Source organism: Micropterus dolomieu, linkage group LG18 (assembly GCF_021292245.1).
Source record: "Micropterus dolomieu isolate WLL.071019.BEF.003 ecotype Adirondacks linkage group LG18, ASM2129224v1, whole genome shotgun sequence".
Classification (NCBI taxonomy): Eukaryota; Metazoa; Chordata; class Actinopteri; order Centrarchiformes; family Centrarchidae; genus Micropterus; species Micropterus dolomieu.
Genome location: NC_060167.1, coordinates 30,471,545 through 30,486,360, shown reverse-complemented (window position 1 = coordinate 30,486,360; position 14,816 = coordinate 30,471,545). Strand labels below are relative to the sequence as shown.

Below are 14,816 nucleotides of genomic sequence, written 5' to 3'. Positions count from 1 at the left end.
TTGCACCACTTGTGTATTTTGGATGCAGTCCCATGTTAAACCACCAATTGCTTTTTTTCAAAAACCCAAACTGTTAATTCACATTTTAAGGAATGTGCCACTATTTATAATTACATTTTCTTCAAACCTGGGTCTTGCTCCTCACCTTCATAGCTGAGATAAGGAGACACAGCAACATGTTACCTGGGTGACAGGGTGAAGTTAATGAGCGTGACGTTGGTGGAGACCTCTGGAGAGTAGTGTGGGTTAGGCAGCTTGGTGGTGATGTACATCTTAAAGCCTTCATTGTAACTGATGACGGAATCGCCCAGCTTCAGCACTGTTCTGCCCTGCTGCTTAAATGTCTATGGGCCAAAAATGTGAAAATGTATATGGGTACATATTTGTGTGACAATACGGTACAAGTGATTTTTGTTTGTTATTGGTGTATGTGTATTCACCTGTTGCAACAACACAGGCTCTAGAGCAGGATCTAACTCCTCTCCTACATTCTCCAAGAGGCAGGGTTTACCAAAGCCAATGGCATTCTCAAGACCGCGGAGGAAGTTCCGGTCACTTAGCTTCATAGCCTCCAATCCATTGTCCCGCTCCTGGGAGACAATAGGCAGCGAGTATGAACGAGCAGTGGATCAAATACAACTACAGATACTGAGAAGCTTTCCAGAGGAGTTGTGATGTGGAATAAGATTACATTATACCCACTATTCGCCGCACAGCCAAAGCAGGTAACTGTGTATGTACTATAACAGGTTATATAGTGAAATTCAGTTTTGTAACTCCCTTCTGCCACATAGCAGACAATATACATTAATACAGACTCAATTATAAAAATGGTAAACAGAAATAAACTATAAGCATTGGAGCAGTGCTGAGGATGAATTTGAGCTTAAACGTCTGATAGCTTGGGGAAAAAAGCTGCTCTGCAGTCTGGTGGTGTGGCAGCTGAAACATCTATATCTCTTCCCAGAAGGCAGCAGGGTGAACAAGCTGTGGCTGGGGTGGGTACTGTCCTTTAGTATCCTTTGGGCTCTGCGTAGGCACCTCACCTCAACGATATTACTGATGCTCGAGAGATGGGTACCAATGATCTTCTGAGCAGTTTTAATCACCCACTGCAGGGCCCTCAAGTCCTGGGCCGTGCACATCCCATGCCAGTTTGTGATGCTTCCAGTCAGGATATTTTCTATTACTTTCATACTCTGCTTTGTCAGCTCTTTATACTGGTAGATAAAGTATAACTCCACACTATACATGTGATGTAAAGTTATAAATTAAAATCTTGATATGGCTACTTTTCAAGTTCATGTTCACTTTTCTTTTAGTCTTAGCGCCCTCTGCAGTTACAGTCAGAACAGCATGCAGTACAGTGTCCTCACCATGTTTTTGATCCACGTGTTGGCTTGTCCCTGAGGATCAATGAATAAAGCCCAGCGCAGAGAGTACTGGGCAATCACACCATTCTCCACTGAAAGGTTATCCTTGGGCAAACCTGATATCTACGCACACAGAAATGACAAAGTATGATGCCAGTAAGTCACCAATGTTATTTAAGTTTAAAAGCATGCGAAAACAGGTCTGTCTTAAGAGGCTTAGACCCTGAAGGTCATCTGGTGACAGGATGGTTCTGACCTGCCAGGAGCGGATCTTGACTGGATCTCCTAGGGTGTTGATCAGGTTGGGTCCATCAGTGTGTGGAACACTTAGCTCTTTGAAACATTGCAGCCACTCTTTCGCCATGGCTGCCCTGTACTTTCCCTAAACACAAAAACAATGCAGATAGATGGATGGATAAACAGACATATAGATAGATAGCATACACTATTAAGCACATTTGTGTGGCATTCAACAGACTAATACTGTAAATAAGTTTATGTTTATGCTTTGATATGCGAAAAGAAGAGTTGACAATCTGTTGAGTGGATTGTTATGCAGAACAAAGCGAGTAGCTTTGGTAAGGAATAACACACACTGTTACGAATGTGCTTCATGCTATTGAGACATTTGCAGTATCAAATATCTCAGATGGAGGCAAATTTACCACATAGCCTATAGGCTACAGAAGTAATGTAGTCATTTAATGGTACAGCCAGTACCATGTTTGACACTATAGAGAAAGTAGGCTTTTGTAAAAAAAATAAATAAATTGTGAATGTAGCCTGAATGATTTGCAGCATTCATTCATGTGTTACATAAATGTAACATAAATTGAATTAGACATTAGGCCTGTGTTAAAACACTTCAAAACACAAGTTTTTGATTTATAGGCTACTGATTTATTAGTTATCTTTCAAAGGATGAAACATTTTGGAGTATACTGGCACACAGCAGTAGTAGCCTATATTTAGCAGTCTAATTTTAACGTCAATATATCAATAACAAAATTGTTGCGTTAGACTTTAGATACTGTACACTGTAGATTATGGCACATACCCATAGTTATCAAGCCGAAATAGCTCAGTTGGGAGAGCGTTAGACTGAAGATCTAAAGGTCCCTGGTTCGATCCCGGGTTTCGGCAACAGTTGGGGCTGTGTTTCGCTTTTGTTTGGTTTTCCATTGTGGAAAAGTTGTACCTGTACCTGCTTCCAAGTACTTTTTTTCATAATACCTCCGTCGAGGTTCCAAGCGAGCTTAGGCGAAACTAAAATGTGGCGTGAAAACACGCCAGACTATTGATTGGTCAGAGAGAATCCTCACTATTCACTGCATCTGCATCATCATTGCGCGCGCCAGACAGAGGCCAGCAACAGAAAGTTTTATATTTTACAGTTTTCGTATGTAATTTCATCACTAAATCCACTTCTGAGAAGTTTTCAGGTGACAAATCAACTGTGTACATTTCGAATATTGACAGTTTTACGAAAAGTGATGGCGGTACAAAAATGTGCTTTAAAAGTTTTCGGAGTTGAGGAGCTCTGCAAGTGGCCTGCGCCAAAGGTTTAAGCACACACTCGGTGGTGGTTGTGATAAGGGTAATTGGCTTCGGGGGCTGTAAAGAGTAACATAGCTAGCTAGCTAGTCAGTTAGCTGACAGTATCAAAGTAAACAAGGGTCCTGCAATTGCGGTCCTGAAACTGCAGCCTCCGGTACTGCAGCTACCTGCTACTCGCGCCAACCCGCGGGAGGAGCTCCCGAAGCCGGCCAGCCGCCCGCTCCTCTCCCACCGTCACACAGACCGCTGCAGCAACAACGGCAGAGGAAAACACAACTGTAAGGTTTTCATACCGCTTATCTGTCTTTACATTCTGAGTAATGAAACGTTTTAACTTAAATCAAGAGACAGCTGTTTGGATCGCTGGTGTGTCGCATTGAACGTGACGTCGCTATGACGACAAGCTACATAGAGGGGTGCTATCTCTGGGTACTGTCTGCAATGGAAAACGGAGCAGGGCCCAGTAGAGTCGAGTCAAGCGAGTTCAGCTGGTACTGGTAATGAAAAAGTTTTTTAATCAGTTGGTAAAAGACAAAACACCAATTCTGGGTGCTCATTAGATTCAATGTCCTAATCAAATGTATAGTTTTCATTTCCTAAGTGTAGCAGTGTTATTGTTAATTGACCCCATGTCAGTGGAGCAGTCATTCACCCATACTAAGACACAGAGCAGTAGGACTATGTACTGAATGCTATATGACCATGCTTATTCCTGCTAGATAAATGTCATTAATTAAAATCTGAATCTGTGACATTTGTGTTGTTGTGACTTCTCAGGTCCCGAAGGACTGATGGATAGATACAGATTCAGTATACATTATATGATAATTAGATAGATAGATAGATGCAGTTCATTATGATGTGAAATATGTATGTAGTATATCTGACAAACGTTTTAATAGTTACAACCCACTTACAGTGAAGGGTCCCAGGTATGCTACATATCCTGCTGATAGAAGCACATCGCCTGTCACATTATTGACCATGTAATCCAGATCTTGCACTGTTTCCTTCCAACGCACCTTCTCATCTGCCAGTCCCCCCATGAGCTGGAGAAGATCAATGAAATCATCATGACAAAACTATCAATATCAAAGAAGTTAAATATGTTTTTTTTTAAAAATCAGAATCAAATCAGAATCAGTTTTATTGACAGGTACATTTTCACATACGAGGAATTTGCCTTGGTATAAATTGGTGCTTACAGTACACATGAACATAAATATAAATATAAATATATAAAAAGTAAGGAGATCATTGTTAGGATCTTGATTGTTATGTCAAATATATACTGTATCTACCATGTTACCTTTTCATTATTAAAAATTATTAAACATCACATTTATGCACACTGGTTTAGGGCAACATACTGTATACAGCCTTCTAACTTTGATAGATTTGTTACTTGTATGTTTTATTCCTATGTATTTGTATCCTGTTCCTAAGCACCACCCCGTAATGCTGACTTTCCCCTGCTGGGGATTAATCATTTGTTATCTTATCTTATGTTATCCCTCCTTCTGACCTTGTCTGCTCGGACGAGGCGGGCCTCACACAGTTGATACTTGTTGTCCAGCTCGTTTTTCTTAGCCAGACAGGCCTGGTACTTGGCCTTCAAAGTGTTGATGCCAGCCTCCACCGCTGCCAGCTTTTCATTGGCATCATCCAGAATGTGCTGGGTTACCGCTAAGTCTGCCTGGGCTTCCTGGAGAGCTTGCTGTAAAAAAAAAAAAAAAAAAAGGCATTTTTAGTGTTTAGATGACTCTCTTATTTGAAATATATGTCAGTACAGTGTCTTATATAAATAACCAAGACAGTAACTCAAATGTGGATTTCAGTTTTTACCCTTTTAGGTTCCACAGCTTTGGCCACAAAGTGATATACATGCATGGCTCGCACCCACTGGCAAATGGAGGTACAGGCTTTGGAAACCTTGGCAATGGAGGCTGGCTGGAATTCCTCATTATCTATGTAGGGCTGGACTGAACTGATCACGTTATCTGGGATGTTGTCCTGCAGAAATGATCAGTTGCAGAAAAAGCTGCATTTCGTACATGGAATCCCAAACAGGAGATAACCAAATCAGCATCAAACACTGAGAGCTTTAGATCTTAAAATCAAATCTGAAAGAGACTATAATCATGTTCTGGAGAGACAAAATCAATAACATACATTAAACATACAGTGGATTGGCAATAAATCCACTAAAAATGTGCTGTACCTTATCGTACTTGAAAAGACCCTCCAGAAACTTGCCAGGATCTTGTAGCAGACCCTTACCAGGCTCCCAATAGTCATCAACCTTGGTTCCAGGCTTTTCTCCAGGTACCTTTTTGGGTTTGATGCCCTTCATAATGCACACCGCCTCAATGACCAGCCTCACCCCCTGGGGAGGTCGCTGCATGCCTCGCACCTGCGGGGAAGAAAATCATTCAGAAGTTATATTTGACGTATAAACTAACAATACAGTACTATTTGAAGATAATCTTCACCGATCATCATCAAAATCCCTGACCTCAGTGACATCATTCTTGTTGAGTGACTTGAGGCTGGCGAGCGCAGCATCCAGGGCTGGCAGAGCCTCATCCAAGTCTCTCTGGGCGTCTGCTGCGATGGCTGCTGTTAAACGGGCCTTCTCTGAAGCGTTAGCTTCCTCTGCTTTCACTGACTTCCGGGTGTCCTCGGCAACCACCGTGTCTTTCTGGGAACGTGGAGTGTAAATCAAACTCAAGGTCAATAGGTTATAAGTTATGTAAAAGGACAAACACTAAAGAGAAAGAAAACATTTTTACACTGATTTTCCATATTGTAGTCAATAAATCAAAAGCATACATTTTAATATTTGTATATAGAAAGGACATTATATGCAATTCATATCAGTGTTTAGATAATGTGGAGACAAACTCAAGACTTTTGCATGGCTCAAACATTTCTACCTCCATTTATTTTTCCTTACTTTGATGGTCTCCATTGTGACTTCTGTGTCCTTAGCAGCCTCCTCCAAAAGAGGTCTCATCGTCTCCAGCTCCTCCTGCATCTTACTCACATCCTTCTCTGTGCTAAGGAGCTACAGGTTGACAGAACAGAATAGGAATGCTAATTAGGCACATGTACGCAAATTGCAATAAATAAATAGATCTGTTTTTGTTATTTTTCCAGTGCAGTGCCTTGCCTTGTCCAGGCCAGTCTTCATGCGCTGGCGAGCACCACACAGTTCCTGCTTCTTGCGCCCAATGAGATCTGAAAAGATTTTGAGCAGTTCCAGGTAGCTCTTGGGCGTGACATAGTTGTGTCGAGAAAGCTCAGCCAGATACTCTTCACACTTCTTGGCTACTATCTGGTGGATCTTCACGCACATCAACGTCTGGAGAAGGGGATCAATTAGGGAGAGACTGTGCTTAATGAAAAGTTATTTCTGTATTTCAGATTTATTTTTTTCCTTTCCTTTCATGCAGCCAGTAGTGTCTACTTGTGTGGCAGAAGTTCAGTCAGAGAGGCTACCTCACCTCAGCAATCCTCACACACACACCGGTATTGCTCCATAGCCATCTTTCCAATCAATGCATTTCTCTTTCTTATGTCTGAACCATTTTTTGTCTGGTTACTCACCAATCATTTAACCAATCTGTTTGTTTTCACATGGCCACTTTTTTTGATATTACTTTTATATATTTTTTTTGGATGAATCTTTCTGCATTATTTGATCGTCACAGTACAGAGAGACAGACAGCAAAGAGCCTGGGCTGTATTCGAACCCAGGCCCCTGTGTTAAGGACTCAGGCTTGACATATGGTTTGCGCTCTACCAGGTGAGCTGCCAGGGCGCCCCTTATAGCCACTCTTGATTTATAAATTCATATACAAGAATATGTACATGACATATTCTCATCATCATATTGGCTAGGAAATGGGGCTCACAGCCTCTGTTACCTTAATTAAAGTGCACATTTTTTCAATTATTACATGTGTGTGGTGGGGTTTAGACCAAAATGATCATTATTAAATGGCAGCCAATCTGCTGTATCAAGCTAGTCTCCCCTGAACTGCATTACGACACAGTTAGCTAATAATATTGTTCACAAGCATGTTAATGTTGACAGTGATTGACTGCCTTTCTCAAGCAAGTTGTGACCCAACTGTGTACTCATCTTAAGTCTATGCTATCTTATATCCCATCTCTTTACCTAAGAGAAACCAAACATGGGCTCAGAGTGATACGATGAAATGGAAATATAAAATCATAAGCCTGTCTCAAAGTTACTGTACAGAGATTTTATACTATGTAACATTTTGCTTTCTGACACACTTGGTTCGTGGTGAGGATAAGTTTGTTTCTACATATGGTTATTTATAATACAATAATTTTCAATGTATGGTCCTTCCTTCTTTGGTAGTTTTATTTTAAACCTTCATTCCATGAAAGCTCTCTGACACACACAAGCACACACACTCATGATCCTCACCAGCCCCCTCATGACTGTTGGGCTGGGTTCTAGATCAGGCAGCTCATTAAGAAACGATGTGGCCACAGCCTGCAGAGCCTCCTCTGGCCAGGCGCTGAACCAGTCTATGGTACAACATGTCACTAGTGAGGGAAACTGCCTCAGCCGTGCACGAAACACCTCACCGATAGGACTGCAGAGGAAGAAATGAAGAAGAGAGGTGTGAGTAGGGGAAAGGGAGAAAGGAGTAAGCGTATAAGAAGATAATGGGCAAACTTTCTGCACTTCTTTTAATTTGCTTTTGACCATGTGAACAAAACTTTGTACAATTACTAACCTCATGCAGAGTACAGTGTGAATGTTGCTGCGGACCCTCCTGATGTAGGCAGCCATTAGGTTGGCTTTAGTTGGCTGTTGGCCCAGGTCTTGCACCACTGGCTTCATGGTTGTCAGAATGCGCTCCTGCTCGTCTGCTGCATACAGGTTGGGAACATCCCCAGAGTTCAAAATGTTGTTGATATCCTCTAGGAATGACTCACTCTTAATCTGGGGGATCAACACATAGGTACATTTCTTCTTGAGTACATTTCTTCCATGTCTTCTGGAGAGAACTGCGATAAATTGTGTTATACATTACATACTTTAAATCATTTAGACTTAAATATTCGTTTATGCCCTAATTCAAATGGCCTTAAAAGACAACTAACAAAATTCCTACCATGTACTACGACTGTTTACCTGCGTGTCTACAAAGAGGAAGGTGATCTGCTGGTTCTGAAGGCCAGCCTTCAGCATGATGCTTTTAATATCTTCTCTCCACTCTGCCTGACCGTAGTTCTTAGCCAGCTCAATCTGGAAACACTCATATTCTGACCTGAATATTGACAAACACACTATGAGGACTAGGCCACAAGATAATTCAAGGACCACACTGGTGTTCCTCCATGTTTCAACACAGTAACAGTAAAATGTGTATACTTTCAAATGTTGTACATTTTAAAAACAGGCCCTGCTTGTACCCGAACTATCACTCAATATTCGATTAAGTAATGCAACTTTGACATAAAAAAATTTAACCATATGTTGATTCTTAAGTGTTACTGTTAATTAGCTCATGTTATCTCATCTCATTCAGATTTTTATACTGTGCTGAAATTAATGCAAACAAACAGCTTTCTATAAAGTAGCCAATCCAAACATCAGGTCAGCAGTTAACAGAACAGTATAGAAAACATGCAAAAATCAGCAGTGATCCTTGAAAAAGCAGGTATTTGGACAAAAAACTGCATCATGAAAACTGTATTCAGCCCGCTGGCATGGGACTTGCACAAAGTATGGGAATCTCACATATGTGAGGCCAGCTTAGTGAGTGACTGGCGCCCGCTCCCACCCACTCCAAGCAGCAGGGCATTGCCCAGGGGCTGGCGCAAGATGCGGCTGATACGGCACACATGCTCAATGGCGTCCATGAAGAGCACCAGCTTCATCTTGGTGGTACTGATCTGGTTATAGTCTTCCATGGACTCCTCCATCACTTTCCCCAGCTAGAAGATATATTATAGAGGTAAAAAAAGTCAACCATTTTGGTGTTAGGTATACACAGCGGTAAAAACTACCCATAAGCCAACTGGTCTGCTGTTTAGAAAAATAAAAAACATACCTTAATATTAACATCCTGGTTGGCACCACTCACCTTATCCTTGTCTTCGATGAGTGTGTAGACTTTGCGGTCAGCTCCAGGAATCATGAAATCTCCATACAAAACAGGTTGGCAGGGCACAACCTCTTCAAAGCTGCAGTCAAACTCCTGAATGCAATCTTTCAGGAGCCCATTGAACCAGTCCCTGTCCTCAGCACACACTAGTCGGTCCTGGAAAACCCGGCAGCTTTCGTGGTACCACAGCCGCAGCAGCTGCAATGTGTCCTACAATCACCAAAGTAATGCTACTTTTACATTGGGGATTTTGAGATATACCTTTCAGTCCTCCAATATTTCTCCTTAGCTGAACATCATCTTACATGGTTATTCTATTTTTTGCATCTACTGTCAGGGGGACATAAGCCATACAATACACTGCTTATATTACTACAACTGTTGCTTCTATTGGTTTTATAAATTGAATTTCCACAGTTAACATTTCCACACTTATCCCACTGTGGGACCCATTACAAGTACCTAATGGATCAAGTGACTAAAGGATATTCCAACATCTATTTTATAATAGAGACGCGATTATATCAAATTCATTTGATTCTGTTGGATCAGACTACCTCTATCATTTCAGCCTCAGCCATGAGGATGCCCTGGAAGACTTTGGACAGGTCTCTTAGGTTGAAGGTGTAATGGGACTTGGCTGGAGTTGGGAGGAGCTCAGAGGTAATGGTAGAGTAGACTCGGATAGTAGCATCTACAATAGACTCATTCAGCGGCTGGATTGCTGGCACAGGTTCTGAAGAAAAACAGCAGGAGCAAATTGATAACAGTAAAACATGAAAATCATGTGAAAATCGAAATACTGTGGGATTTTGAGAGAACGCTTTATCAGAAGACATTTCCGCAAGCTTTGGTCAACATTTGCTGCTTTTAAATGTGCTCGATGAATAAAGTGACTTTAATTGACAATTATTCAGACAAGTGTTTCGTATCTTCTTACATCCTATAAGCTACAGTAACTTATACTGAGTATATAATTACATTTAACCTGTCCTACCAGTAAATTCAAACACATGAGCAGCCCCAACTCACCCATCCAACTGCCCAGAATGGTGGAGAAAATTGTTTTCTTGCTGGCGTCCTCCATTTCAGTGAAGGACAGAAAGTTGAAGTGGCGTGTGAGGCGCTGGGTGATGGGGTTCCGGCCTCCACCTGGGGGTCCCATGGCGCAGGCAAAATTGATGTCCACTATATGCTTGAAAGTCCCTGTGGAAAAAGAACAGGGAGACAAAACAGAAGCTCAATCTAATGAGATATTTCACATTTCTGAAGAAACAGTAACAATTAATATTTTAAACATAAAAAAACAATCTAGAGCAATGTACTGTTCAATCAAGACTCAACATTGAATATTAACAACTTAAAGGAGCAGCAGTGCGGAGTTAGGAAAAGTCCAAACTCACCTATCTGTTTCCTGTCGTACCAGCCTCCATGGTCCATCCACTGCCTCAGCAGTTCAATAGGAGGCTGAGCACCATAAGTCTCCAACATGGGCATGTTCAGGTCATCAATGAAGAAGATGAAGTACTTCCCTATTGGAGGTGCAAATACACCTTTCCGCCTGACGCACAGGCACAAGCATTATTGAAATGGTGAGTCCCAAACATATTGTTGTATTGTAAATAATGTGTAGTTGGATGGACTATGTACTGTATACTAGAGCAAGTATACCTTTTGTCAAGTTTACTGTCAATGTAATCTTGAGTCTGGTTGGCCGAGGTGCGAGCAGAGAACATGAGGAAGTGTGTGATGTATTCAGTAGGCATGTTCTTCAACAGCTTGTCTGACATGGTCAGTGTTTTTCCTGTGCCAGTTGGCCCAATACAGAGCACCTGGATCACACACGCAGACAAACATACATTTAATCTAATAATGCCTTTTAAGGGGAATGAAAACATTTAAATGTAAAGCATTTATTAATTGAATAAGTGTTTGAGAATAAAATGTTATCAGTTTGATACAGTTGTGACCTTTTTTTCAAAACATTTCAAACAAAATTATTTGTGGACAAACAAATACTTACAGGTTTCTTATTGGTCAAAAGCATATCCATGAGGAATGACATTCTCACTGTGTCAGCAGTGGGAACGATGATGTCAGCATAATTTGTCTCTGGGGTGATTACAATGCTTGTTGTGGATTTTATCCAGGTGACCCACTGGACCTAGAGTACAGGCAAAAAGATAATATAATGAAATGCAAAAATTCATCTGATGGTCTTGGCCGTATGAAAAATCTGTGTGATGTATCTTATGTATCGTCTATTTACTTTTCTTTCCTCTTCTTCATCTTCCTCCTCGAAGTTACTAATCCCTGCATCATCAAGCCTGTAGTCATACACCAGAGCCTCCTCTGGAAAACATAAATGGATCTGAAGGACAAACACATTTACGTTAATCAAAATTTACCTCAAAAATGATTAAGCTATCGATAAAGATTTGATATGGGGGCACTAAAGCAGAGATGGTGACATGACCTTTTCTTCTGCCATTTTATTCTTGAGCCAGGCACTGAAGCGCTTACAGCTTGCTGCATCTGCTGTGCCTCCCACACTCCAAACCAGAGAGAAAAAGAACCAGGGCTCGATCAGCTCATTCAGACGATCCAATTTCTTTTGGGGCGGTGGCCTTTTATCCTACAAGATGATACAGGATAGGTGAGGGGGTTTCAAAAAAGAGTTTTTCATCAACTGGTAAAATCAGTACCTTACTGCACATTCATTAATGCCCACAATGTTGTTGTTGGAATGCAATGCAATGCAGGTATAGACTGAAGTAACATGACTGCACATTGTTCACTGCAGTGGAACAGGTTATATTATACCACACTTGACCATAGTGATGAATATGATAATAATACATTCATTTTAAGACTGGGCACCTATTATTATTATTATTATTATTATTTTGAAAGTTCGTTGCCGACTGACTCTGAATACACATACAGTCCGGAGGGAGGCTTCGGCAGACTAGGCTATGCTGGATGCAGCGTGTGGGAGAAGTAGGTAAACAAAAGCAAGACAAGCGATCAAATGCCATAGCGAAGTGGATAGCTACACACTGCATGCTGATTAATATTGGGGAAGATGTCGGTCTTGGGAACGTTCTTAAAATCACAACGTAGTCACTTGGCCCCGCTGTGACAGTCTCACTTCCCATCATTTGTCTATTGAGAGATACCACATTTTACCCGGACCGCGAACGCAACAGCGGCCCGTGTGGTCGCATGTAAGTGACGTTGGCTAAAGCAGAAAGGCGTCTGACAGGGACACCGGCTGGCGATCGTTGTGTCTGGTCAGAAGTACGGCTCTCCACATAATTCATAATTTAAAAACAGCCGTAAAGTCGGGTTATGCGTTGGTATAAGCAGGGCAAAGATGCGGAGATCACCACAGAGGAAAACGTAACCCGTTTCTGGTCCGGAGATGCCCTGACTGACAGGCGAATTGACCGACTGACTGTCACTTTGTTCACCTGTGTTTCCCGCACCGCAGTTACTAATTTTTTACCTCACTGTAACAGGGACGCTTGCTACTGAACATAGATTGTTTGCTGCTCCCTGATAAAAGAAAAATGTTTCTGCTGATACCTGTTCAGAAAAAAAAAAGAAAACAGATTTATGTTAACCGGTTGCTCAGAAGGTGCCTTTTATGATGTTATGATCGTGGCTCTGGACTCTGATGGTAACTTATTTTAACAAGTTAAATAAAAGGAATGCCCTGGCAGTGGCAAATAGCTTTTGTTTAATATATTATATTATATATAATATATATAAGTTGAGATTTACAAGAAATATTTTATTGCTACTGTGTAAAGGGAATACTGCTGGTAAAAAGCACCTTATTTGTTCAGTGTTTGCAAACCACATGTTATTGCACTTTTGTCTATATAGCAGTACATTTAAATTACAAGTGCACAATACACTACTTTAGAATTCATTTTTCAATTTTGTGCATTAACAATGCGATTAATCGCAGAAAATCATGCAATTAATCGCGATTAACACCATTGCCCAGCACTAATTCATATATAATTATTAATAAAGATAGGTCAAAAGCTTATTTCTTAAAGTAGTTTGTACAGCTTCCCTAAAGCACTCAATATTTACCAGTGTTCTAGTTGCTCCAAACAGCAGATTTACACAGAAATCCATTTATATTCATTTAATAGGAGTTATTCTAATACAGAGAAGCTGCACGCACCTTTTTAATGTCGAATGGATTAAAGAAGCAGTCCATAAGTTTAAGGAGACTACAGGTAAGGTTGCTGTCCAGGGATGCAATGACCTCCTTTACTGATGAACGGACAAATGTGATGGAGTCCTGTGTAAAAGTACAAAAAAATAAAAAAATAAAGCAGTACATTGTTAATACTATCATAATCTCTTTTGTTCCCTGCTGGTCTCTTTAAGTTATGTCTCCTCTCTTACATGCAGGAACCTGGCAAACAGGGAGCGAAGCTGCTCTGTGTACTGCTTCAGGGCTTCTGGGACCTTCTTCAGCCAGCACTCTGTGAAAGGGCTGAGGCCCAGAATACTGGGCTCAAGGTAGACCATACCGCAGCGAGACACTGTGGCTGGAGATGCCACCGCCAAGTCTTGAACCTCAAACATCATGGTCATCACCTGCAGAAGGAAGACACAAAACATTTGTATGTACATGTAACAGAAGACAACACAGGGACAAAAATGAAGACTGTGAAAACGTAACCTCACATCAGTGAGCTTGATGATTTCGCCAGAGCTAAGGCACAGTTTTTTGTTGTCATCCAGCACAGTGTTCATGTTCTCAATCCATACAGCATCCACTGGCCCATCAAACATATACCACTTTTTGTCATTGTCCATGGATGATGCACCTCCACGGATAAGAGATGAGAGGATACCATCTGTCCTATAGGGTTGGAGAAAAGAGCAAATTTGTGTGTATAGCATAAAGTCAGATTTTTTTTCTTTTGTTCTGTAGTTTGTGTGAAACAAAGTATCACTTACCACTCGTGTGTGAGCAAGTCAAACTCCCCGTACAGCTGTCCCATGGTGATAGACTTGGGGTTGAGGACATATGTATGAACTGCCTCATACACACCCCCACTCACAGAGGGCTGGCCCTTCAGAGCTGTTACTGCTGCACCTAGTATCTCATAACACTAACACACGCAACAGTAATACTTACAGACAAGACTCTATACTGCACAGCAAAAAGCTGTTTCAATTTTGGAGAACTGTAAATAAAACTGCAAACAAAATATAGTGACTAGTAGAAGACTCACCTTGGTTTTACCGGATCCAGCGGGTCCCACCAACATCAGACCATGTCTCACCACAGTGGTCTCATACAGCTGAATACACTTATTAATATACCCTGCGATAACCACAATATTGTCATCTACTCATCCTAAAAATACAGGAAGCTGTAAATCTGAAAAGAAATGCATCGTGCACTAACCATCCACATCTTTGAGGTTCTTCTGACTGCAGACATTACGCATGGACTCTTCGAGTGTGCCGTAGTTGATTGGCTCTTGTTTTGTTTTAGGGAAAAGATCGGACACAATACCGTTGAAGAGCTTCAGGTCGTCCTGTAAGAACTTTGGCACATTGACATCTTGAATGGCCCGCAGACAGATCAGCTCCTGGGAGACAGTGAGATGGAAGAAGAATAAGATAATAAAATACAGTTCTTTTTTAAACTCCATTCAAAAATAGTGTCATGTTTTATACTTTATTTCCATCA

At 41.2% G+C, this 14,816-nt stretch overlaps 1 protein-coding gene, 1 long non-coding RNA gene and 1 other non-coding gene across 4 annotated transcripts in view; 2 read left to right on the top strand and 1 right to left on the bottom strand.

Moving 5' to 3' along the window:
* Positions 1-14,816, bottom strand: part of dnah1 (dynein, axonemal, heavy chain 1) — a 38,291-nt gene that overhangs the window by 11,777 nt on the left and 11,698 nt on the right. For both annotated transcript variants that reach the window (XM_046028378.1, XM_046028377.1), the window contains exons 34-62: positions 14,529-14,715; positions 14,353-14,444; positions 14,075-14,229; positions 13,799-13,976; positions 13,514-13,708; positions 13,287-13,406; positions 11,562-11,720; positions 11,355-11,456; positions 11,109-11,249; positions 10,757-10,917; positions 10,489-10,646; positions 10,118-10,291; positions 9,643-9,821; positions 9,065-9,295; positions 8,719-8,915; positions 8,110-8,245; positions 7,709-7,917; positions 7,393-7,564; positions 6,103-6,294; positions 5,887-5,997; positions 5,446-5,631; positions 5,152-5,343; positions 4,776-4,943; positions 4,456-4,647; positions 3,848-3,979; positions 1,630-1,755; positions 1,377-1,496; positions 441-590; positions 184-344 (exon numbers count right to left, since the gene is read on the bottom strand). In XM_046028378.1, coding sequence (XP_045884334.1) covers positions 184-344; positions 441-590; positions 1,377-1,496; positions 1,630-1,755; positions 3,848-3,979; positions 4,456-4,647; positions 4,776-4,943; positions 5,152-5,343; positions 5,446-5,631; positions 5,887-5,997; positions 6,103-6,294; positions 7,393-7,564; positions 7,709-7,917; positions 8,110-8,245; positions 8,719-8,915; positions 9,065-9,295; positions 9,643-9,821; positions 10,118-10,291; positions 10,489-10,646; positions 10,757-10,917; positions 11,109-11,249; positions 11,355-11,456; positions 11,562-11,720; positions 13,287-13,406; positions 13,514-13,708; positions 13,799-13,976; positions 14,075-14,229; positions 14,353-14,444; positions 14,529-14,715 — 4,676 coding nt within the window. The remainder of the gene's footprint in view (positions 1-183; positions 345-440; positions 591-1,376; positions 1,497-1,629; positions 1,756-3,847; positions 3,980-4,455; positions 4,648-4,775; positions 4,944-5,151; positions 5,344-5,445; positions 5,632-5,886; positions 5,998-6,102; positions 6,295-7,392; positions 7,565-7,708; positions 7,918-8,109; positions 8,246-8,718; positions 8,916-9,064; positions 9,296-9,642; positions 9,822-10,117; positions 10,292-10,488; positions 10,647-10,756; positions 10,918-11,108; positions 11,250-11,354; positions 11,457-11,561; positions 11,721-13,286; positions 13,407-13,513; positions 13,709-13,798; positions 13,977-14,074; positions 14,230-14,352; positions 14,445-14,528; positions 14,716-14,816) is intronic.
* Positions 2,444-2,516, top strand: trnaf-gaa. Its single transcript has one exon. It is a non-coding gene; the product is annotated as a tRNA-Phe (tRNA).
* LOC123956293 lies at positions 12,327-14,802 on the top strand. The gene is made up of 3 exons (XR_006821501.1): positions 12,327-12,385; positions 13,520-13,734; positions 14,619-14,802. It is a non-coding gene; the product is annotated as an uncharacterized LOC123956293 (long non-coding RNA).